At 37.4% G+C, this 26,058-nt stretch overlaps 1 protein-coding gene across 1 annotated transcript in view; it reads right to left on the reverse strand.

Moving 5' to 3' along the window:
- Positions 1-8,616: 8,616 nt before the first annotated feature.
- HOMER1 (homer scaffold protein 1) overlaps positions 8,617-26,058 on the reverse strand; it is a 133,192-nt gene continuing 115,750 nt past the window's right edge. The window contains exons 8-10 of the mRNA XM_047070328.1: positions 24,611-24,721; positions 23,903-23,983; positions 8,617-8,884 (exon numbers count right to left, since the gene is read on the reverse strand). Of these exons, the coding sequence (XP_046926284.1) occupies positions 8,696-8,884; positions 23,903-23,983; positions 24,611-24,721 (381 nt within the window). The 3' untranslated portion in view covers positions 8,617-8,695. The remainder of the gene's footprint in view (positions 8,885-23,902; positions 23,984-24,610; positions 24,722-26,058) is intronic.

The following is a 26,058-nucleotide window of genomic DNA, read 5'->3' on the forward strand; positions in this document are numbered from 1 at the left end:
ATTCAAGCTAATTTTAACTTAAGCCAGAAATAAAAGTCAAACACCATACTACAGTCTGAAACCAAATACACAGAGTGTTGTTGTTGTCATTGTTTAAGATCGTGTCTACCAGAGATAATTTGTATACAGTTACTTACGAATCAGTATGAAAAAAAGAATAAAGGTCATTTAAGATAACATAAGTATTAACTCTCTAAACTTCCCAAAGCAATGCAAACACAAAATCACCTGTTCCTAGTAATGAGTTAAGCATCCAAATAATACGTTAAACAAGATGCAGGAAATACATTTCAGCCCCTAGAACTTGACTTTGAGGAGAGGCAAGGGAGTCACAGAAAAATAAGCCAAGTTCTACTAGGAAAGTGTCCACCTCCTTTCATCTGTGGCCCTCTATCACAACCACCTTTTGGAAACGACAGCTACATGGAAAACCAACACAGTAACAGAAAAGGTGGTGCACGACAATTTAATCAATAAGTCAGTAAGAAAAGTGAAGTTATTTTCATAAACAACAAGCATTTGACACTGGGTTTATGGAACAGTGACGTGAGCTTAGTAGACCCTATTTCTGTATTTGTTTCAGTTGCAAAGTATCAAAAAAGTCCTAATTCACACTAGGAAATGGAGTTATTTAATAACTCACCTTGAAATACAAAGATGCTCTTCAATGTATCGAGATGGCCTTACTGTGGCCTCTGCACAAAAACAGTTAACCTGGTACTGATGTCTGCTAGATTTCCATGTTTTAACATGTTATAAGAGACATATTTGAGTTGGTCGGTTTTTACTTTTTTTCAGTTAAAATATATTTAAAGGTTAAATGTTAACAAAGGGTTTCAACACAGTTTGAATATCAATGCCTTAAGAAATGAGTTGCTTTGTTTTTGTGTGAAATCTGACTTTTTGAAACTCTCCTCTAGGCTTCCATGAGTCCCTACGCTTTGTGTATCCACTCACCCCTCCTGGCCATTGCTTGTCTCTTTCCCAAGCTTTTGTGCTGCACCTGCCCCGAAGTGACACTTCTATCTTGTGTTCTCATTTCTCACGCCCTCAGTTACCATTACGTATGCTGACAGCTCCCAAGCATCGATCTCCAGTTCATATATTTCTTCTAAGCTCCATCCAGACTCACATCTCCATCTGGCTAGTCCACTGGCACCTTAAACTCAAAACAAAATTAACTCATCATTCATCTTGCTTTGTCTTGCCTCCTTGCCTCCACCCAAACTAAACCCCTCCACATCTTGAATTTACTCTCAGTAAATGAGGCTGGTCAACTCAAGAGATCTAGCAATCATCCTGCATTCTTTGCTTTTCCTTGCCATCTACATTAGGCAAGAAGTCCTACTGATTCTACCTCCTAAATGCCCTCTGAATCCATTCCATCTTCTCCATTTCCATTGTCACTGCCATACTGCAGCCTTTCAAGAGAGAATGCTGGGATTTGCCTAACTGCCTAGACTTATAGAACATATATAAATGTTAAATATGTGTGTATGTGTATATGTGTATACATATATATATATATACACACACATATATACACACACACACACACTTAATGTTTATTTATTTGAGAGAGAGAACACACACACGAGTGGGGGAAGGGATAGAGAGGGAGAGAGAATCTCAAGCAGTCCCCAAGCTCTCAGCAGAGAGCCTGATGTGAGGCTCGATCTCACCAATGGTGAGATCATGACCTGAGCCAAAATCAAGAGTTGGACGCTTAACTGAGTGAACCACCCAGGTACCCTCAGAACATATTTTTTATTACATCACTTCTTTACAAAAAAATCCTTCACTATCTCTGTATGACTTTCAGAATAAAACCCGAATCTTCCATATGACTTACAAAGACATTACTGATCTACCCTTTGCCGCCTCCTCTACCACCATCTTGCTATATCTCCTTCCCTAACATCCTGTGTTTCAGTTCACTAACCCATTCTAATTTTCTCAATGTCTCAATGCTTTCATCTCTCTGGGCCTTTGCACATGACATACTCTGAAATTCTCTGAAATTTTACCCCTTCTTCAACCAGCTAGCTCCTACTCCTTCTTCAAGATTCAGTCGGGAATCTTCAGACTTTTGGGAAAGACTCCACAACTCCTCTTCTCTCTGGGCTCCCTCATAATAGCGCTCTCCTTTTTGTTTTGTTTTTTAATGTTTATTTATTCTTGAGAGAGACACAGAGCATGAGTGCGGGAGGGGTAGAGACAGAGACATAATCTGAAGCAGGCTCCAGGCTCTGAGCTGTCAGCACAGACCCCGATGCGGGGCTTGAACTCACAAGCCGTGAGATCATGACCTGAGCTGAAGTCGGATGCTCAACCGACTGAGCCACTCAGGCGCCCCAATTGTGCTCTCCTTTATGACAGCACTTGCATACTGTGAAGTAACTGTCTGTATCCTACATTGGATTAGAAGACTCTCTCTCTGGTCTCTATTCCAAAATGGGGCATAGGACATAGTCTGTACTCAATAAATATTCTAGGTTAGAGAGTAAAAGGCCTAAGTGAGATATCGAGGGATCACTTATAGGTCTGTTAACAAACATTGACCCCACAGCTTGATTTCCAGTGAGATGGCATTTTGCTGAGTCTTTGAAATTAATGCAACTGAAACCCAATCCTACCTCAAAGAGTTAAACGTAAAATTACCATATTGTCCAGCAATTCCATTCCTACACATATACCCAAATAAATGAAAGCAGGGACCCAAACAATTTGTAAATGAAGGTTCACTGAAGAATCATTCACAACAGCCAAAAGGTAGAAATGACCCAAGAGTCTATCAACAGATGAATGGAAACAAAATGTGGTATATCCATACATACAATGGGGTGAAATTCTGATATATGCCACAATATGGATAAACCTTGAAAAGTTTATGCTAAGTGAAATAAATAAGCCAGACACAAAAAAGACAAATATCGTATGATTCCATCAGTATCACCTAAAATCTAGGCCATGAGATACTTCTGCAGCTGATCTAATGATGTGATCAACCTGGAGCGGCCTTGACTTCTGTGCAACCAGAATTGACCACAAAGTCACCTAACTAACACTGACTGCAAAACCCACATCCTGCTGAACTAGTGTTTAGTCTTGGGGGATGAGTTTTACAGGCTTACAGCTTATTTCACTAAGGAATTTAAGAGACGAATGGTCCTCCCAAGGTCTTTATAGTTATAAATAGTTCCTACTTAAATTTTATTGACTGGAACTCTGCATAACAAGTGCACTGTCCTTGGATTATCTGAAGTTTTTAAGTTAAAAAAAATTGGAACTAAAACACACTGCATAAATATGATCTGCAAACAAAGTACCATTTGCAACCAAGTGATAGCAAGCACTGTAAATACCAACGGAGGCTGAAGGACAAAGTTCAAAAGGAGGAAATATAAAATAGACAGTTAAGAAGTACCCTAGCAGATATTCTAGAAACAAGGCAGTCAAGCTAGAGGGAAAAACTGTACCAGAAACATGAACAAGATCTCCACCTTCTGACTGGCGTACTGGACGACCAGACTGATCTCTGTAGCAACCCAGGAGGTGAAATCATCTGAGCCTCTTCCCTTTCTTTCCCTCATCCCCCTCGCAAAGGAACACCCCTGCAAGGGCCCCTATACATAGAAATGAAATGTCAAACAGTTAGTACAGTGTCCATCACATGGCACAGATTCAACAAACACTCCTTTCTGTTCCACGTCACACTGAGGTTGTTGAGAAATCATTTACTTCAAGAGCACCTGCTTTCTGGCCATGTTTTATGAAACAGTCATTCCATTTAAGGTGTAACAATCAAATAAGTCCTACACACAAGTCATGTAGATAAGAACTTACTATACATGCATATATAGTAGCATAGTTATAAAACATAGATAACAAGATAAAACCTTGACTTTTGGTGGAAAAAATACTCACAAAAGACATTTTCCTGTGGTACAGAAATGGGCTTAATTTTGCATCTATTAGGTACTCATTATCATCTTAACTTGGTGTTACTAGGAGAAAGCAGAGTACTATTTCTATCCCTGGGTAGATCTGATGCGAAAAGAATTAAAAAAAAATTTTTTTTAATGTTTTATTTATTTTTAAGACAGAGAGAGACAAAGCATGAGTGGGGATGGGGCAGAGAGAGAGGGAGACACAGAATCTGAAGCAGGCTCCAGGCTCTGAGCTGTCAGCACAGAGCCCGACGCGGGGCTCGAACTCACAAACTGTGAGATCGTGACCTGGGCCGAAGCCGGACACTCAACCGACTGAGCCACCCAGGCGCCCCTGATGTGAAAAGAATTGGCAAAAGTTGGTCAGAATTCACAGAATGGTGAGTTCTGAATGAGAGGTGTCTTCTGTTAGGTTATAAATGCTGACAATACAAATGACAGGATCTTCTGAAAGCCCTTAAAATTCATTAAGGCAACCCCAACTTGTTTAGTGAAAAACGACAATGTCTCTGGCTAGCCTGACCTGCCTTAGATAGATAAAGACTGAGGGCAGCGCGCTCCCACTCTTTGCTGGCCCTGCTTTCTCAAAAAATATCCTCTCCTCCTCCAGATAAGCTCCTGCCACCTGCTGGAATGTGTTCTTTCATCCAAAGGATAGAAGGGACCTTAATGAGATCAGAGAATTGACCAGAAATAAACTGGGAGCTCGTGGCCTTTTCCCTATTCTAGTACAGATGCAATTTCTCTACCTGGGTCACCTGTTTTGGGTAAAAATAACTTCAAATGTTTCTTTTCTATCTAGTGAAGCAGAAATCACTAGGCAGTGCAGTGCTGATTTGAGTTTTGAGGTTTTTTTCTTGGATAAAATTGTTAGCTATTTTACTAGGTAATATATGAACAACAAACCATTTCTTTAATTCAATAATGATGCTTACATTTCTGTGACATGTACATATCAATTTCCCATAAAGAAAAACTGTTGTCAAAATGTAAGGTCCAATTTTAGGTTGGAAAAAATGCATTTCACAATCTAAAGTAGGGTGAATGATTCACCTGCTTCCATTCTAAAATTATCCTTTTCTAGTAGTTTAAAAAATATTCTCTCATTTGAAAATTATCTTCTCAACCAATACTTACTATAGTACAGCATCCTACTTGAGAAAAAAAATTTTTTTTAAACATGTCATTCTGAACTACTTCTTACCTGAAAGCTTCCTCAAGATTTTATATAAATTAGTTTACCTTATGAATGATAAGGAAACAGAGCTAAACATGAAGAAGACAAAAATTCAATGAAGACTATTCCAGGACTTCACGCACAGCTTATCGGGAATGGTAAAATCATTTGATACCCAATAAACGACACAATTTCTTAAAAAACAAAACACTGCCACCAAACAAGTTTTGCCTCTGGCCAGTGTCCCTTGCAGAACAGACAGAAAACCAGGTCTGCAGGGAGAGAGCAGCTGAGATGCTCACTCCACAGTTAAACACAAACATGGAAGGCCAGAGCACACATGTGAGAGAATACATTTAATTTTAACAGGGCAGAAAATGAGCTTTAAAAGGTGGTAGTTTAATTTCGAGTGTCCCTTTTATTTCCACTTGAAAAAAAACCTGCAAGCTTTTCCTCTAATTGCTTCCCAGCAGTTAAATGAGAGCAAAACATGAAATCCATGACAGGGCTGAAGCTCTTCTGTGAGGACAAGGACGGATGTAACTTCATGAACTTTTTTTAATCTGCAGAAAGAAAGGGAGAAAAGAGCGCGAGAGAAGGAGCGAGAGACAAAGAGGGAGAGAAGGAGAGAGAGGAGAAACAAAAACTAATTTTCCAGGCAGGGAGATACTCATAAAACTGTTTATGTCAAAGTTAGGATTTCACAACATAACACACTAAATGTGAAATCCAGTAGCACCTGTAGGAGTTGAGCAAATGCTGCCATCACTTAAATGCCTTTTAAAAAGTATCTGTAAAAGACTGAAGGAAAAAGAAGATAAAGTACATTCTCCAGAGAACAACAAATGTATTTCAAAATAAAAACTGTATTTTTGTTTTTCCTTTTTTTCAGTTGTTTTTTGTACAAGAATTCATAATTATCATATAGTAACTTATACACAATGGGATCGATCTCTGCTCTCCTTTTCTGTGTCACTTCAAGTCCATGTTCAGGCTACAGTCCCCAGCATCATTTTCTGATAAATATATTACCACAGTTTGATCTAAATATAGATACATCATATAATACTTGTCTCTGGGAAAAATCAAATTTTAATATGCAAACTTTTATTTCTATAATACAGAAATGGAGAAAACTACAGTAGGCACACAACCTAATTATGACTTGTAGATGATGATTTCTAGATACTCTCCTACTGTAAATGAATACTGAAAACAGTCTTACTAAGAAGATTTTATTTATATGTGCACTTGTGTCCACCTTATCCCATATACTGTACACGTCTAAAGACAATCTGGGAATTTAAAGGTGCAGCCCTCAAGTTGTTAAATCCCTAAAAAAAGAAAAAAAAATTAGGCCTTATTGGACAAGGAAAAAACTCACAAAATTTCCAATTTTAGTAGGAAAATATTAAAAATAATTTTCTGTATATACATATGGGTATATGTATATATTGAATTACACACATGTCTCACATATCAGTACAATTCAAGTGGAGACATTTTGGTGAGTTATTTTCCCATTAAATGACAACTATGTCAAAATTTAAAAATATCTTATTACATCATTAAAATAATTCACTTACCATTTCAATAGCTTATACTGTTTTTTTTTTAATTTTTAACTCTTCATAACTAAATTCCCTGATCCCTAGTGTTAAATCCCCTATTTAAATTAAAATCTGGTGCTCTTTATTACTCAGAAACTGATGGATAAAATCACATCTACTTCAAAATTCCATCAATCAAATAATTTTATTACCTGATTTATCAGAGAAATATCTCAGCTCTGAGCTTGTGTACCTAAATCATCCTCCCTATAATAAACAGGTGAGGAAAATATCCTAAAATAGATGGAGGTAACTTACATGATGTTATAGCACATATAATACATGATGATTAAGTGTCTGATATAAACTGTTCAGAGACACCTGAAAACTCACTTTAGAAACTAACTTTAGAAACAAACCATTTATTTTTCACTCTAATATAAATTAATATGTATGTATTTACATACATACACATACATATATAAAACAAAATTGTCTAGTGTTGCGTTGCTGCTTGTGAGTGAAAAAATGGTTACAAATCGATTCATTAGCTTAATTTTGTACTTAACAATTCAATTGTTTTGGGGTACAAACAAAGTCAGTGCATTCGTAGACTCCACAGAGTCAGATACTCAAGCATACACTTTAAAAAAGAACCCTCCTCAACATCACAGGCATTGTACAGCAAAGATATATGGACTCTGATGCATTCCTAACTCCATAAGCAGACTAGACAGCACTTGGCTCACTTTTAAAATAGCTTCTTCAAAGAAATATAGAAAGAAATGCATGTTTGCTAAAAGTCTTTTAAAATTACATCAAAACAACATTAAAACTTGTTCATTGAGAAGAGCCTGTTGAATTCTTGTTTTGAAATGCCTAGTTAACAGTTCAGAATATTGCCTTGTGAGGTTTGACTAGAGATGTGGTTGATGTGAAGACCCAGACAGAGTACACGGCTCCAACCCCCACAGTCCTCTGATTGGCTGTTTGATGGAAATGGATCCCCTTTAAAATTGCTATACACCTTAAAATGATCTATAATAAACAGTTCCCCAGTAACCATTATTATTTGTAAATTGAAATGCATTGATCATTCAGAAAAGATTTCTTGCAAAATATATAAATAAATGTAACTGCATATTCTGTAAATATACTTAACATTGCTAGACCAGACCGTCAATGACGGGCTGCTGTATTTCAGTACTGTGTGTCAAATTTATTAGAAATTTAAAAAGAAAAATTTCTGAGGGACTCAGCTGCCTTCGTTAGTTGGCTTTAAAATGTGTAATAAAATGGGAGACAATATCTTCTCATAAATACATGGAATCAATGTGGAAAAGTAAACTATACAGCAGACAAGATTAAAGAACACCAGAGTGTACCAGAGTGGTCACCGAGTGAAATATCTTCCAGTATAAAAAAAGGGAAGAACTCTATACACCCAGTTCTAGTTAAGTATGTTTCAATTAAAGATACAGCTCTCTCTCACTCCTGGCAAGAATTAATTGGTAATGGCACTGCTTCTTAGCAGTGCAAAAATATCCTGAGAAATTATTCAGATTACAACAGAAGACAGGGCTTTCATCACTAAGTTTTTGCACAAAACACAGCTTTAGATATCATAAATAAATTAATTTAAGAAGCAGATAACCTTCACTGTGTTGAACACAAAAAGGGGATGTGACCCAGACATTGTTAATTCTCCCATTGGCTAATATCAGAAAAAAAAGATTGCATTAAGTGTCTATTTATAACTTTCTAGTTAACTATGGCCAATAATATACATGGAGGTAATTTGTAGTTCAAGTTTTCATCTTTTTTTTTTTCCCCAACTAGCTACAAGCTGAATTCTAAAATTTACACTGAAATATACAATTCCAATTTTCAAAAGATCATCCTCCTGGAGGAGGAATGATATTCAATTTTTTTTGTGCGATCTTGATGCAGAGCCCAAACAGTCCTATGAAGAGAGACAGTGTATTTTTTAATCAATTGGCACTGAAATTTAACTTTTCTTAGCTGCATTCTAGTAGCTTGGCCAAGTTATCTCGTAACTCTGTTAGTTCAAATATTTTTCCATCAAGAATTTCTAAGAGTGTCTTCAGGTTATTGCGAAAAGCTTCTTGTTCATTCTGACTTTTCTCCAGACGTTGCTCTAAGTCAGACAGCTGTCCCTCCAGGTCTTTGTTCCGAATTTCTACTTCCTTTAGAAACAAAAGTGTGATATATATACACAGGTCAGTTCATGACTTAGAAAGCAATATAACTTTTGTTATTACTAATATTCTGGTAGTTAATGCACGTGGACGAGTAGGAGGATGAGTTTCTGAATCTCAAGGTAGTACCAATTAAAGAGATTTTTAGAATTTTGCCATCTGAGAAATCCATGCGTTTTATGGACAGGCTTGTTCATGAATCCATCCATCCATCCACCCGACAAAAACTTGCTGATTGCTTACTTTGTGCTAGGCAACCCTTCAGGCACTTCAAATACTTAGATAGGATTAAAGACCCATTTTGTGGATTAGCTACATCTCATGTCAATTTCTGCCTGCCTATTCTTCTTATTGCACAATTGCGAACACACTCAGGTGAAAGCAAACAGAGAAAAAGACAAATTTTTTTCTCCTCATTAGCAATTCCTGAGAAAGATTGTGGGAAGACAACTTTCTAAAATGTGGTTTTAGGAACCTCTGAGCATGTTCATTATTCTTTGTTTTGCCTATCAAATGGATCAAGGTGGCAGAGCAAACAGCTCAAGGGCTAAAAACTATAGTCAAGACGTGTACTAAGTATACATATGAGGGAATTAGAAAGCTGACATTCCAATATACTGCAAATCATGGAAAGAAGAGAAAACGACAAAAGGGAAGTAAAGGTACATGACAAGATTTTTTTTAAAAAACAGAATGAAGTCCAGCATACTTAAAAATTAGAAGTTATTACTGCTCTAAAAATGTTCCTAAGCATAACAAATATAATAAGTGACTCTAAAAAACAAAAGGATATAGTGAGCTAGAGACTTAAATTTGGTTAAAAATTCTAAATGAGAAAAACGGCAGAAAACAGACTATTACACTTTAAATAAGCTATTCAGATAAGCAATTCATAGAAAGTTATATATTCTTTCTGGAAAGCTCATTTTTTTTTTTTTAAAGTAGGTTCCACACTCAGCATGATGTCCAACACAGGACTTCAATTCACAACCCAGAGATCAAGAGTTGGAAAGCTTAACTGACTAAGCCACCTAGGTACCCCAGGAAACCTCACTTTTTAAATTTTTCAAATGTAATTTATTTTTGAGAAAGAGAACACAAGCAGGGGAGAGAGAGAGAGAGAGAGACAGAAAGAGGGGGAGGGAGAGAAAGACACAGAATCCAAAGCAGGCTCCAGTCTGTGAGCTGTCAGCACAGAGCAGGGCTTGAATCCATGGACTGTGAGATCATGACCTGAGCCAAAGTCGAACACTTAACCAAGTGAGCCACCCAGGCGCCCCTTAAATTTTTTAGAAGTTTATTTATTTTTGAGAGACAGAGACAGAGCATAAGCAGGAGAGGGATAGAGAGAGAGGAGATACAGAATCTGAAGCAAGCTCCAGGCTCTGAGCTGTCAGCACAGAGCCCAACACAAGGCTTGATTCCACAAACTATGGGATCACTACCTGAGCTGAAGTCTGACGCTTAACCAACTGAGCCACCCAGGCGCCCCCAGGAAAGCTCACTTTTACATCTGAGAGGAATTAAGTGATTGACACAAATTACATTTACATATATAAATTATATGGAACAAAGACAAAATTTTGGTGTTAATAATACAATATGAATCAGCCCGAGAAAACATTATGTTTCAAGTGTTAATGCATCATTTAAGTGTAAATCTCTAAAAAATTACAGCAAGTCTAAAGGGTGGTAGAACACTTTTTTTTTAATTTTTGAAAGAATCCGGTAAATGTTAAATGAAAAAAACAATACCAAGCAGCAGAGTGCAAATAGACAAAAATTGGTATGCATGAGGACAACCACTGGAAATTACTGTACATAATAGGAAATGGTTGCAGTTGTTAGGATTATGGGTATTTTTACTTTTTATATTTACTTCTCTTAAAATACCTGTAAAAATTCAACTTTTGAGAAAAATAACTGGGAATTTGGCTTGAATACACAGAAGAAAGTAATCCTGATCTAGGATTCTGAACATAAATGTTCACTTACTCTGACAGAAATAACTAAGAGAAAGGCCTAAGCAAGAATGTCACAGAGGAGCTGCAAGAACCTGGGAAAATATAATAAAGTAATACAGCAGCTCAAATGAGTTATAAATGAAGAATTTAAGAAATCCCAATCTAATATTAAAGCATTTACTGATGAGCGGCACCTGGGTGGCTCAGTTCGTTAAGCGTCCGACTTTGGCTCAGGTCATGATCTCACGGTTTGTGGTTGGAGCCCGACGTTGGGCTCTGTGCCGACAGCTCAGAGCCTGAGTCTGCTTCAGATTCTGTGTCTCCCTGTCTCTCTGCCCCTCCCCTGCTCATGCTCTGTCTCTCTCTCAAAAATAAACAAACATTAAAAAAAAGTTAAAAAAAAAAAGCATTTACTGTTAGATATTTCCCAGTATGTTTCTAATCTTTTTCCTTTGAACAATCCACAAAGAGAAGATAAGTAAACTGAGAGCAGGATCTGAAACCAATAAAATACTTATAAATTCATAGGCACATTCATGGAGGCTCCAAACTATGAGGGAGAAAAAAGAGCCTGGGATCAAATGTAAAAATTCCACTCATGATTGCACAGTATGCTCTCTTGCTTGCTTAAACAATAAGCTTAAGAGTAGAATGTTTCCAACTATAAAAATAGACCAAATGTCGTTCACTAGAAAACACCCACTTCACCAGGCACCACCCATTATGCCCTCTAAAGCCTTCCTTAAAATGAAAGCCTTCTTTGTTCTCCTTGCCAATCAATGAAACATCCAAACATTTTCAATGGAAGCATGCAAAACACCAAATTTCCTCAGCTATTAAAATTGCATTGTTCTCTCTAGACAGAGTTTCATACTCTCAACCATTTCTCTGATTGGAGGAATTTTAGTAGGCAGGTAACAAAAGGGATCCAATACAGTGCTGACAGTGCTGGTCTATTCTGAAGCAGAGAATATAATCCTAGAGCAAGAATGGCCAACGCTGTGCACATGGGCCAACACAAAGCAATTGGAGCCCTGGTTTGCGGGCACTTCCCAGTAGTCCACCTTATGTCCATGTTTTCCAAGCCTCTTCTTGCCGTTTATTTTCAGTCCTAACTTATTCTTCTACTTATAACCACTTGTGTGCTACTAATTTCCTCTTCTCCTTCCCTGACAGGTAACCATGTGCCAGGGGCATCCAGACCTGGTTCAGTCCTGATAAAGCAATGGAGGCCCTTCGAATGTTTTAAAGGGCAATAATTCAAAGTATAAAGGGGTGTCTGGGTGGCTCAGATGGTTAAGCATCCGGTCCTTGATTTCAGCTCAGGTTATGATCTCATGGTTGGTGAGTTCGAACCCCATGTTGGGTTCGGTGCTGACAGTGCTTGAGGTTCTCTCTCTCCCTCTTTCTCTCTCCCTTAGCAATAAATAAATATTAAAAAAAAAAGTATAAAATCTTAATGGGTAGAAGGTCACTCTCTGTGTTAGATATAGAGCCTAAACACTAGAGTGATTAAAAAAATTTTTTTACAGAGGCTCCTGGGTGACACAGTCGGTTAGGCATCTGACTTGCATCTTAGGTCATGATCTCACAGCTCATGGGTTCAAGCCCCACGCTGGGCTCTGTGCTGACAGCTCAGAGCCTGGAGCCTGCTCCAGATTATGTGTCTCCCTCCCTCTCTCTGCCCCTCCCCTGCTCACACTCTTTCTCTCCCTCTCTCTCAAAAATAAATAAACATTAAAAAAAATTTATACAATTATTACCATCATAGATGGGACCAGATCAGGTTCATTTTCTAACAGTTTAAATCCTGCATTTTTAATCTAAATAAAAGTTACAGGAAAATTGTCTTGGATATCTGATTCACATCTTAAGCTGATATAAGTAAGATATACTGCCCTATTAGATCATCAACCTTCATATGTAACAAGACATATATAAATCATCAAAGCAAGAACTAGTATTTCAACAGAAAAAAAGGGGCAACAGACACACACACACACACACACACACACAAATTCTGAAGAAGAGCTATTTAACAATTATTTACTAAGCATCTTCTATGTACTAGAAATAGAGATAAAGCAGAGAATAAACAAAGATGGTTCTCGTTTGAATGCAGCATGCAATCTAGATTGAGGATACTCGCAACAAAAAGCAAACAAAACAGACTTCCGGGAAGCTGAGGTAATGGTGACTGCATACACTGAAATCTCCTAACCATCCTCCCTAACTAAATAAATCAATGACAAGAATAAAACCACACAAACTTCACAACTTCAAAGTTACTAGAAGAAACAGAACAATACAAACTTCAATTTCCAGCAAAGACATTTCCCAAGCTTTCTCTCTTACCTGTCTCCCAAAAAGTGAGTGGTTTTTAACTAAGAACTGGTAAACTACCCAAAACTGCCACTCACTCCACCAAAGATGTGACATATCTTCATCTACGGAAACTATAGTAAGATGAAAACAGAAAATGAAACTCTAGACACTTCACTGAATGAAAATACAAGTCCCCACAAAAAACCAACTATGAAGCACAAGAAAACAGAAGACTCCACTGGAAATTAAATATCATCAAACAGGGCACCTGGCTGGCTCAGTCAGAAGAGCATGGGACTCTTGGGCACAAAGGTAGCTCAGTCAGTTAAGTGTCCAACTCTTGATTTCGGCTCAGGTCATGATCTCATGCTTTGTGAGTTTGAGGCCTAAGTTGGGCTCTGCGCCAACAGCGTTGAGCCTCTTTGGGATTCTCTCTCCCTCTCTCTGCCTCTTCCTGGCTTGTGCTTGTTCTCTTCCTCTCTCTCTCTCAAAATAAGTAAATAAACTTGAAAAAATATTTTTTTTTAAAAGGGAAAGAGCATGGAATTTTTGATCTTAGGGTCATGAGTTTGAGCTTCATGTTGGGTGTAGACATTACACCCAAAATAAACTTTAAATACTGTCAAGCATTCAAAATAGAGCCTGAGTCAGATATTAAACACGAAAAACAGAAATGGGCCAAAAAAACAAAAACAAAAAAAAATGAGGAGTGATTAAAGCTTGATAGAAACAGAAGAAAAAGGCAAAATCACATCAGAAATAAAGACTGAATTATAAAATAAAAAATACATTTGCAAAAAAAATAGTTTATTCAATTATTATTTTTCAACACTCAAGGGAATGTGGGGTGGCTGGGTGGCTCAAGTCAGTTAAGTGTCCGACTTCAGCTCAGGTCATGATCTCACAGTTCATGAGCTCAAGCTCCAAGATTGGGATTTCCACTGTCAGCTTGGAGCCTGGAGCCTGCTTCATATCCTCTCTCTCCCTCTCTCTCTGTCTGTCCCCGGCCCGTATTCTCTCTCTCTCTCTCAATTAAATAAACATTTATATAAAAAAAAATCAGAGAGAAAGTGGTTGAAACAGAAGACAAAAAAATCCAATCCAGTTACGTATCACTGGAGCTCCTGAAGAAGAAAACACCCCAATAAGACAAAGTTAATATTTAAAACTTTTACACAAGAAAACTTCCTGGAAATAAAGGCAGACCTGAATCTACAAATTAAAAGGGCCCACCAAGTACCTGAGAAAACTGACCCTCAACAATCAATTCTCAGAATTATCTTAGTAAAACTATTAGATTTTAAATATAAAGGAAAAATCCTCAGGGCATACAAACAGAATGGGTTCTAAACTTCCAAGGCCAGGCATCTAGACTGGAATAGATTTCTCAAAAGAGACATAAAAACAAGGTAATAATGGAGCGGCATTTTCAAGAAACTCAAAGAAAGAAAATTACAAACCAAGGATTTTATATCTACCTGTCACCCAAGTACTAAGTCTTTTAAAAAAACAGCTTAAAACCATAAGCTCTTCGGGAACCATCCACTAAAGATAAGCTTCATCCAACCAACAGATTATTGTGGAAACTTCAAAGAAAGGACCATGTACTATATGTAATATATATCAAAGAATAAAACAAGGACGGATGATGGTTAAAAAATAATATAAAAAATAATAAAATAATATATCTCAAAGAATAAAACAAGGATGGATGATGGTTACTAGGGGTGCCTGGGTGGCCCAGTTGGTTGGGTGTCCAACTCATGATTCAGGCTCAAGCCATGATCTTTCTTTTATTTATTTTTTATTTTTTTAAAGTTTATTTATTTATTTGGGGGGAGGGGAGGGGCAGAGAGAATCCCAAGCAGGCTCTACACAAAGCCCAACGTGGGGTTCAAACTCATTAACTATGAGATCATGACCTGAGCTGAAATCAAGAGTTGGACACTTAACCGACAGAATTTATCCTGCCCTTTATTTTTTGTAATGTTTATTTATTCTGAGAGAGAGAGAGAGAGAGAGAGAGAGTGCGCGCACAACTGAGCACACAAGTGAATGGTGGGCGGTGGGATGGGTGCGCAGAGAGAGGAGGGAGAGAATCCCAAGCAGGCTCTGCACTTTCAGAGCAGAACCTAATGCAGGGCTCGAACTCAAAAACTGTGAGATCTTGATCTGAGCTCAAATCAAGAGTCAGACAGTCACCTGAAAGAACCACCCAGGCATCCCTTTATTTTTTGTAATGCTCATTTATTTATCCTGAGAGAGAGACAGAGAAAGCAAGCAAGCGAGCATGAGGTGGGGATAGGTACAGAGTGAGGAGGGAGAGAATCCCCAATCCCTGAAGTGGGGCTTGAACTCACAAACTGTGAGATCATGACCTGAGCCAAAATCAAGAGTCAGAATGCTTAACTAACTGAGTCACCCAGGCACCCCTAAAGCACCTTCTTTTAAACACCTCTTGCATGCAAGGTAAATTAAACCAAAATTACAGAATTTCAGGAAATAATGATAATGAAAATACTAAATACCAGAATCTATGGAATACACTTTAGAGCAACAGAGGAAAATCTATAGCCTTACACATGTATAAATAAAAGTGAAAGAATAAAAATAAAGGAATTAAATTCTCTTCTTAAAATGCTAGAAAAATAAAAAAGTCAACCAAAATAAAGCATGAAGCAGGAATAGTAAAGATAAAAGGAGAAATTCATAAGGTAGAGGATAGAAAGACAGTGACACTGATGAACCAAACCAAGTATTTTTAAAATAATTTAACGAAATAGGGGTGCCTGGTTAGCTCAGTCAGTTAAGCATCTGACTTCAGCTCAGGTCATGATCTCACAGTTTGTGAGTTCAAGCCCCGCACTGGGCTCTATGCTGACAGCTCAGAGCCTGGAGCCTGCTTTAGATTCTGTGTCTCCTCTTTCTGACCCTTCCTTACTCGCACTTTATCTCTCTCTCTCTCTCTCTCTCTCTCTCTCTCTCTCAAAAATAAACATTAAAAAACATTTTTTTTTAGGGATGCCTGGGTGGCTCAGTTGGTTAAGCATCTGACTTCGGTTCAGGTCATGATCTCACGGTTTGTGAATTCGAGCCCACGTCAGGCTCTGTGCTGACGGCTTGGAGTCTGGAGCCTGCTTCAGGTTCTGTGTCTCCCTCTCTTTCTGCCGTTCCCCTGCTCACACTCTGTCTGTCTCTCTCAAAAGCAAATAAACGTTAAAAAAAATTTTTTTTTAATTTAATGAAATGGACACACCACTGCTTAACTTTAATCAAGAAGAAAAGGATAATGAACAACTATATAAAATAGGAGTTCTTGCTGAATATATGAAAGCTAGATGGAAAACTTAAACAGTCCAATAGCTACAGAAGACAGAATAATCCAGGAACTACACAAAAAATGCACCAGGCCCTGATGGTGTCAAAGAAGAGCTTTATTAAATGCTCAAAGATCAGATAGCTGCAATATGACATCCATGACGCCACAGCACAGAAAATGAAGAAAGTGTATGAAGTATAACGGAAGTACAACTTTAAAAAAATTTTCTCTAAAATTTTTTTTAATGTTTTATTTATTTTTGAGAGAGGGAGAGACAGAGTGCAAGCTGGGGAGGGACAGAGAGAGAGAGGGCGACACAGAATCCGAAGCAGGTTCCAGGCTCCGAGCTGTCCTCACAGAGCCCGATGCGGGGCTCAAACTCACGAACTGTGAGATTATGACCTGAGCTGAAGTCAGGACGCTCAGCAGACTGAGCCACCCAGGCATCCCCCCCAAAAAATTGTTTTTTAAGGGGCACCTGGGTGGCTCAGTCGGTTGAGCATCTGAACATGGGATTGGTGACCTGAGCTGAAATCAAGAATCAGATGCTCAACCGAGCCACCCAGGCACTCCTGAAGTATAACTTTGTATGAAGTATAACCTTGATACCTAAATCTTATAAATACAGCTTCCCCACAAAGGAAGAAAATTACAGACCAATATTACAAATGAGTATCATGTAAAAATTATAAATAATAAAAGATGAAAATCTAAAACCACATTAAGAGAATAATGTATCATAGATAACGGTACTTATTCCAGTAATGCAAGGGTGGTTTGGTATTAGAAAATCTATTAATAAAACAAAACATATTAATAGATCTAGGGAGGGAATTATGGCTATCTCCAAAGATACTTAAAAAAAGGCATTAACAAAATTTTTGGTAAAAACACCCAAAAAACAGGAAAGGCAGTCTCATAATATGATAAAATATATTTTAGTGTTAAATCCAGCATTTTAATTAATGGAAAAATAATAGAGGCATTTTCACTAAGATAAGGGACAAAATTAGCCCTTAACTCCACTACCGTTTAACACTATACCATTGTTTTGTTTTTAATGGTTATTTATTTATTTTGAGAGAGAGAGCACATGTGTAAGCATGTGAGTGGGGAAGGGGCAGAGAGAATCGTAACCAGGCTCTGTGCTGACAGCACAGACGTGGGGCTCAATCTCATGACCCTGAGATCATGACCCCAGCCCATATCAAGAGTTGGACACTCAATCGACTGAATCTCAGAGGTGCCCCTTTACTACTGTTTTTAAGGTGTAATTCGACAAGAAAAATCAACAGAGGCATAAGAATTGGAGAAATAAATAAAATTACCTCTGTTTGCAAATTATGTGTTACCGTACCAAAAAAATCTTACTGAATCAGTGCAATAAATGACAAAACAGCCTCAAGTAATAAAATAGTCAGGTAGCAGCATATAAAGTAAGCATACAGAATTCAACATATACACACAATAATCAAATACAGTGATAGAAAAAATCCCATTTGAAACAAAAAAAGACAAAATATGGATAAACAAGAAATATGCAAAAACACACAAAAACCTTAAAACACTCCTAAATAAATTTTAAGCAATCCCAATAAAAGTTTTTTATAGAGCTACATTTTTAAAAAAATTTTTTTTTTTTCAACGTTTATTTATTTTTGGGACAGAGAGAGACAGAGCATGAACGGGGGAGGGGCAGAGAGAGAGGGAGACACAGAATCGGAAACAGGCTCCAGGCTCTGAGCCATCAGCCCAGAGCCTGACGCGGTGCTCGAACTCCCGGACCGCGAGATCGTGACCTGGCTGAAGTCGGACGCTTAACCGACTGCGCCACCCAGGCGCCCCTAGAGCTACATTTTTAGTTGACACAAAAACTGGTATTGAAGTTAATAATGAAGTTCATATGATAAAATAAATATGTAAGAATATTTAGAAAAGCAATGAAGAAGAAACGCTGTGAAGATTAACTGGCCTTCCCAGACATTAAAGCTTTTACAATTAATGCAGTGTGGTACTGACACATGCATAGAGTGACCAATGGGGTGGAACAGGAAGTCCAGCAATAGATCAAAATACACATAGAAATCAAGTATCTCCAATCTCTGGAAAAAAGAATGATGTTTTAAATAAATGGTAATGAGATAACTGGACAGGCATTTAGAAAAAGATGGAATTGGATACCCATCTCATACCATACACAAAAAAATAAACCCCAAGTACTCGAAGATCTAAAAGTAAAAAATGAAACCTTGTAAGTGCTAGAGGGAAATATGGATAAATTCCTATATTATCTCAGTTTAGAAGAGTTAACTAACTCTATTATTCATAAGCCACAAGCAAGTAAAGAAAGGAATCAATCTGACTACTACATAAAGCAACACTATCTTGGAAAAAGTAAAAAAAACAACAAATTGGGAGAAAATATTTGTAACATGTAATCAGATATATAAAGAACTCCTGAATACAAAGAACTCTTGAAAAAGGACCAAAAAACCTATCGAGAAAAGGCAAAAGACATGAACACCCAATCCACACATATACAAAAAGATACTGAAAAGATCTTTAAGCTTATGAAAGAAGTTCATGTGACTCATAATATGAGATACACAAGAGATACCATTTTTCACCTATCACACAATTAAGAAGTATAACCACACATTTTGTTGGTGAGGCTATGGAGACACATGCACTCATGCTGGTGGTGTGAGTGAGCACTGCCACAATTCATTATGGAGGGAAACTGGACAATATTTAACAAAACTACTTATGTGTTTATCTTCTCACTAAGAAATCTTGCTTCTAAGAATCTTTCCTGTGGGTGGCTCAGTCAGAAGACCATGAGATTCTTTTTTGTTTTTTTAGTGTTTACTTATTTTTGAGAGAGAGAGAGAGAGAGAGAGAGAGACAGAGAGAGAGAGAGAGAGAGCGTGCGTGCGTGTGGGGGAGGGGCAGAGAGAGAGAGAGAGAGAGACAGACAGACAGACAGACACAGGATCCAAAGCAGGCTCCAGGCTCTGAGCTGTCAGCACAGAGCCTGATGTGGGACTCGAACTCACAAACCACAGGATCGTGACCTGAGCTGAAGTTGGACACTTAACTGACTGAGCCACTCAGGTGCCCAACCATGAGACTCTTGATCTTGGGGTCAAAATGAGCTCAAGCCCCATGTTGAGTGTACAGATTACTAAAAAAAAAAAAAAAAAAAAAAAAAAAAACTATCCTGAATACACACCTCCAATGATAACAAAATACCTATGCACAATATTACTTGTAGTATTGTTGCAGAACACTGGAAATAGCCTAAATACCCATACAAAGGAGTGGCTAAATAAACTATCAACACATAGAAATGAAGTACTATACAACTGTAACAAACATGACAAGATCTGTATGAACTGACAGAGTGATCTCTACAATATGTTTCATGTTAAAGAAGCAAAGTGCAAAAGAATAATCTAGTGGATGTAATCATTTAAAAAAAGGGAGGAGAGGGTAAACAAATAGATCTGTTCATTTGTGTAAAAAGAAACAGAGAAAGGATCAACCAGAAACTAATGTGACTGGTTACCGACGGGTGGCAGATGGATACGGGGGGTAGGAAGAATGGGACAGAAACTAGGGTAGTCTGGACTGAAGGGGCTCATACTTCTCCAAAGACATCTTTCTGAATAGTTCTGATTTTTGGAACCACACTAATGTTTCATATACTCATTAAATGCATGCTATAAAATGAAGAAGAATGGGAAATAAAATACATTTAAAATGGAATATGACACAAACATAAATGTGTTTCAAATGAAGAACCTAGCCAATTGCAGAGGAGTGGAAGAACTCACCCAATAAACTTTGGATACAGGCTAAGGACAAAAAGAATCATACTGATCTCCAGTTGGTAAGGGTTTGTTTGTATTTTCTTGCAGTGGTTTTATTTAGTAATTCAACAACTATTTTCTGTGCTTTCTGAGATTAAAAAAGTAAGTAAATATACTGTGGGTAATAAGAATCAGGTTTCTCAGTATTTTTTAAAATTAATTTATTTATTTTGAGAGACAGAGAGAGAGAGTGTGAGCAGGGGGAGGGACAGAAAGAAAGGGAGAGAGAGAGAGAATCCCAAGCAGGCTCCACAATGTCAACGCGGAGTCCAACACGGGGCTCGAACTTAAGAACTGTGGGATCATGACCTAAGCCAAAATCAAGAGCCAGGTGCTTAACTGAGTGAGCCACCCAGGTGCCTCCAGGTTTCTTGGTGTTGGGTAAACAAGTTACAGATATGAATAAGGAAAAGGCTAAAATGAACTTCATAGTATTAGACTACAGTGGGAGGTATGGGTAAGAATTCAGTTTAAAAGACATATATACGTACCTGAAATGGACATAATGTGGTATGCGTGTACTTCTAGCTCTGTTTATTAAGATGGAAAAGAAACAATGCCACCTTAATAACAAGAAGCTTATCTAGTACTCAGGTTTTGGCTTCTAAATATCAATCTTTGCTAAAAGAAATTTCTCCTTGAAGAAATAGCTAATTCCAAGGCTAAAGTTGAAAAAATACAAGATAAGCCTGGATTATGTTGTACTAAAACATAAAGAAATTCTTTAAAGAATTAGAGTGTCACATCAAAAGGAACCAGAAGCTGGAAGGGGTTTCAACTGGCCAAATGCGGGACAATTCAAACATCAAAATAAATATACATGACAACTAAATGCAGTATGTGATTCTGGAATAAATCCTGGACCAGAAAAACAATTTTTAAATTTTGCTATAAAGGAGATTATTAAGACAATTATGGGAATTTGAGTAAGGTCTGTAGATAGATAATTTTTGATGGTTATAGAAGAAAATGTCCTTACTCCTATAAAATACACACTGAAGTGTTTAGAGGTAAAGAGATACTGTATCTTGGGGCGCCTGGGTGGCACAGTCGGTTCAGCGTCCTACTTCGGCTCAGGTCATGATCCCACAGTCTGTGAGTTCGAGCCCCACGTCGGGCTCTGTGCTGACAGTCGGAGCCTGGAGCCTGCTTTGGATTCTGTGTCTCCCTCTCTCTCTGCCCCTAACCCACTCACATTCTGTCTCTGTCTCTCTCAAAAATAAATAAAGCATTAAAAAAAAAAAAAAAAAAGAGAGATACTGTATCTTAAACGTATTTTCAAAGATTTCAGGAAAAATATATATGTATATATATGTATACATACATACACATAAAAGTGTATACATGTATGTATGTATATACACATATGTATGTATGTATGTATGTGTGTACGTATATATATACATACACAGATAGAGTTCCAGAATGGTAAAACAAATACGGCAAAAAATGTTAACATTTGGGAAATGTGGGTGAAAGGTATATGAAAAAAATTTTTGTATTATTCTTGCAAGTTTTTCTGATCTGAAATCATTCCAAAATAAATTTTGAAAATAAATAAAATCATTTCAGATACTGACAATGGCTACTAGGAAAATAAAACATGGTAATATTACAAAGAGTACCTGGGGTGGGGGGAGTAGGGGGCTGGGAGGACCTTGCAGAGCAGTGCTTAAATTGAGAAGTTGGAGAAATTAACATGTGAGCCAAGACCTAAAACAAATAGGGACCAGCACATCTGAAGGTCTGAAAGCTTCCCTGCCCTGTTCCATGTAGGTTGTTTTGATAAGCATTTTTGATACTTGGTGAAAGAAAAGGTAAGCATTGATATTCACTATTCCAGGAGCCAGCTTTAAAATTCAATTACTGCTCAGTCAATGATGAAATACATTTAGAAGTCTGATATGAAAAATCACCTGTTGGTTTCTCTGGGACAATGTAAATGTGTATGTAACTGGAAAAATGTTTTTAAAGAACTGTCAGGAAAGTCTTGGCCACTTGACTGCCTGGAGCAGTGTGGTGCTAATACAGAAAGAACAGAGACTTCGGAATCAAAACAAATTTAGGCCTTACTACTTTCTAGCTCAGTGTCTTGTAAACTTGTTAACACCTCCGAACTGCTGCCTTCTCTTTGAAAATGGGGTTACCACATTTGTTAGTGTGAGAATTAGTTGAGAATTAGAGCGATGGTATACAAGTGCTTAGCAAAATGCCTGAAGCATAGCAAGTACTCAGACAATGACAGCCTGAAACAAACGAACAAATGGCAAAGCCACACTGATTTCTTCCACCTCCTCTAGCCCTGATTACATGCTTCATCTTTTAGTTCTACACCAGGCTTTCTCAACCTTGACACTATTGACATTTTGGGCCAGATAATTGGATGTTTAGCAGCATCCTTGACTTCCACCTACTAGATGTCAATAGTACAGTCCTAGTTGTGAAAATCAAAACTGTCTCCATACATTGTTAAACGTCCCCTGCAGCACAAAACTGCCCCCAGTTGACAACCACTAATTTACACAGATCATTAAAATGTAGGAACAACATTTAATAGGGCTAACCAAAACAAACCACCTCCTTTTTCTCAGACTGCTGAAAGTCAAATGACGGGAGAGAGAGAGGGAAATAGTTGATGCTCTATAAAGAACCCATTTCCACTGTCAAAGAACTTTGCCTACTTAAAGAGAGATTGGACAAGTTAACCTATACAAGCCTCAGTTTCCTATGACTGTTGCATGGAATAAATGCACAATATAAGTAAAGTGCTTAACACAGTGTCTGGTGCAAGTGAGCACTCAATTAATGCTGGACATTCTCATTATAATTATGGTACTCCTTTTAATACTGGGCTTTCAGGTCCCACTCATCATCACTCAGCCCAAATTCCTCACTCTGTACATACATTTATTTCTACTCCCAACTCTAAAGTGGCCCTAACGTCTCTTTATAGAGGCAGCTAACCACTGGGGTGTAAAAGTACCTGAGGTGCCAGGGCACTTTGATAATGAATTCTAAAATTCTTCCCTAACCACTGACACAGGATATACATATGTAAATGAGAGCCAAGAAACATATTATTTATGCAAAAAAAGTGAGTAAAATTAATTCGTATAAAGGAAGAAAAACAGTACTAACTTGATTTCCATTAGGGCACAACTACTTTTGTAATTCATGCTAAGTAGTTCAGTGTAAAAAAAAAATGAGGACTCCTCAAGTGAATGAAATCCATTTGAGAAATTCTCTTTAAATTCAGGGTATTTTTTATGTTACAAAGTAGAAATTTCTAAAATAATTTACTGAAGACAATTTATAAATGACCATCTATGATGATCATATGCTACCTAGATAAAGGTATCAGGTAATTTTTGACAAATCAAAGATTAGGCCCGAATGAGAAGTCCTGGAAAAGAAAAAGGACTGAGAACCTACGAAATGAAATTTCAGAGAAAAAAGTCATTACTATGTGAAAGAATGAGTGATGCCTTGCTGTGCAGAAATGAATCAAAACGTCATTACAGCTCACCTGGAGTTTCTGAGTCAAAGAGTCTCTCTGTTCTTGTAATTCTCTGGCATTATCAATTTCTTGTTTTAATCTTTCTATTTCCTAGAAAAAGTAGAGCAAGGTCTTTAGCAACAATATTTAAACTAAATCAAGGAAAGAGAAAGTCTTATTTTTTCCTGAAATCATTGTTCCAGTCCCTGGAAAAAAATAATTAAAAAAACATTCCTTTATACTGACTAAATTTTAGAGGGGTGATTTGTCTTTATGGGTATGGTGTCTACTACACGATAATCTTAAACAACAAGTACACTTGCGGGCTTTGAGACAGCACTGCTTAGAAACAACCATCGGAATATGTTATGGTTGTGGATATAATTCTTTCCTGGGATGTTAAATCTTCTGACCAGAAACCAGAGAAAGCAACAGCATATAAAATTCATTTAACCTCTCCTGGTTTTCTGTTGATTTTATGAATGCAACTCTCATACAGAAGGCAAGAGGCAGCATCTCAGTCTGACTGCCTCATCATTGTTCATAACAGCAGAAATAAGGAAGGAGAAAATATGAACAAGCTTAATATTAATCAAAAAAAAAAAAACATTTCACACCCCTAAACAGCATCCCACAACCTTACTTTACTCCATCAAGTACCTGCAAATCTGACATAAGCTCAAATATTTTGTATACATATGTTAGCCAGATTACAGATGAGTAAAAAGTAGCAAATACCTCTTCCTTCACTTTCAGCGTCTCTTCTAGTTCTTGTATTGTCTGATTTAATTCTGTCTTATGGGTATGCACTGCATTTGCTTGGCTACTAACACATTCAAGCTCAGTCACCTAGAATGAAAGGAGAACACAGGTAAGTTATATGACTACTTCAAAGGATTTCTTGCTGAAAATATAGTAACTCCTGATAGTTAAAACATGAATTCTGAAGCAACAAATGAAAATCAATTTTGAGAAATATTAAGACACTTATTGTAGAATGAATAGATTCTTTAAAGACACGAATCTAGGACAAGGAAAAAAGACTAGGGAAATAATTATTTATATGGCTTGGTCATGGGCAAAATCAGGAAAACTTAAAATTAAATGATTAATGATAGCAGAGAATCCCTATAATGAAGTTTTCTTTAAAAATTTCCTATGAAAACATATTCAAAATCAGATATAGCCATCTGCCTTCCATCTGTAGCTTTCAAATTAAACATGGCTTCTGAAAACTGGCCTTGCAGAAGTGAGAAATTTTTCAAATACATTTCCAAAATGTTAAGAGAATCTGGAAGAAAAGATATGCTTAAAAATACAACTTAAATCATTCTATTACTAGAATGACTTCATATCAATAGTGTCTCTGTGGCAAAAGATAACATTTTTTAGTCAATAACAATGTACTGAGGGCCCAAAGAGCTACCTAATTTTTAATAAGCACTTGGTATTTTCTGAGAGAACAGAGAAGGGCAGAGTCCCTAAAAGTTATCCTGTCCAACAACACTGTTGGATTTGACAGTCAAAAGAGACAGAAGTCAACATAAAAACATACATACACCTCCAATCACAGCTCTTTACATACATCGGGAGCTCATACATTTTGGGTGACTAGACTGCAGTGAATTCTAGACTGTTAAACATAGCAAATCCTTCTCTTTCACATTTTCCAAGTATCTAATTACACTCCACAAATGTCACTCTACCTTTCTTAACACTTTTGTCCTTTCTATTCATGTACTAATAGCCTTGTGCAGACCCTTATCATCCAGGCCTAAAGAACAGCAATGGCTTGCCACAAGACTTAACTGTAATCTATTTTTACCTCTTCTGCAAACTAACATTCATCTGTGATCTTTAACTCCCCCATTCAAAGCCTTTCAAAGGCTCTTTTTTTTTTTTTTTTTTACATCAAATCTTAACCCTCAGGTCTTGCATATATATACCAGTCATAAACTACTTAACTATCCTCATCATCCAAGACACTCACAGTATGTGATATATCACTTTTCCAACTAAAAGCAGGCAAGTCTCCTTGTCCTAAGAACAAACCACTCTCAGGGTGCCTGGGTGGTTCAGTCGGTTAAGTATCCTACTCTTGATTTCAGCTCAGGTCATGGTCTCATGGTTCATGAGATCAAGCTCTGTGCCAGACTCTGTGCTAACAACAAGAAGCCTACTTGGGA

Source organism: Lynx rufus, unplaced genomic scaffold (assembly GCF_022079265.1).
Source record: "Lynx rufus isolate CCGP_SWC_20201006 ecotype Redwood Valley unplaced genomic scaffold, mLynRuf1.p SCAF_1, whole genome shotgun sequence".
Classification (NCBI taxonomy): Eukaryota; Metazoa; Chordata; class Mammalia; order Carnivora; family Felidae; genus Lynx; species Lynx rufus.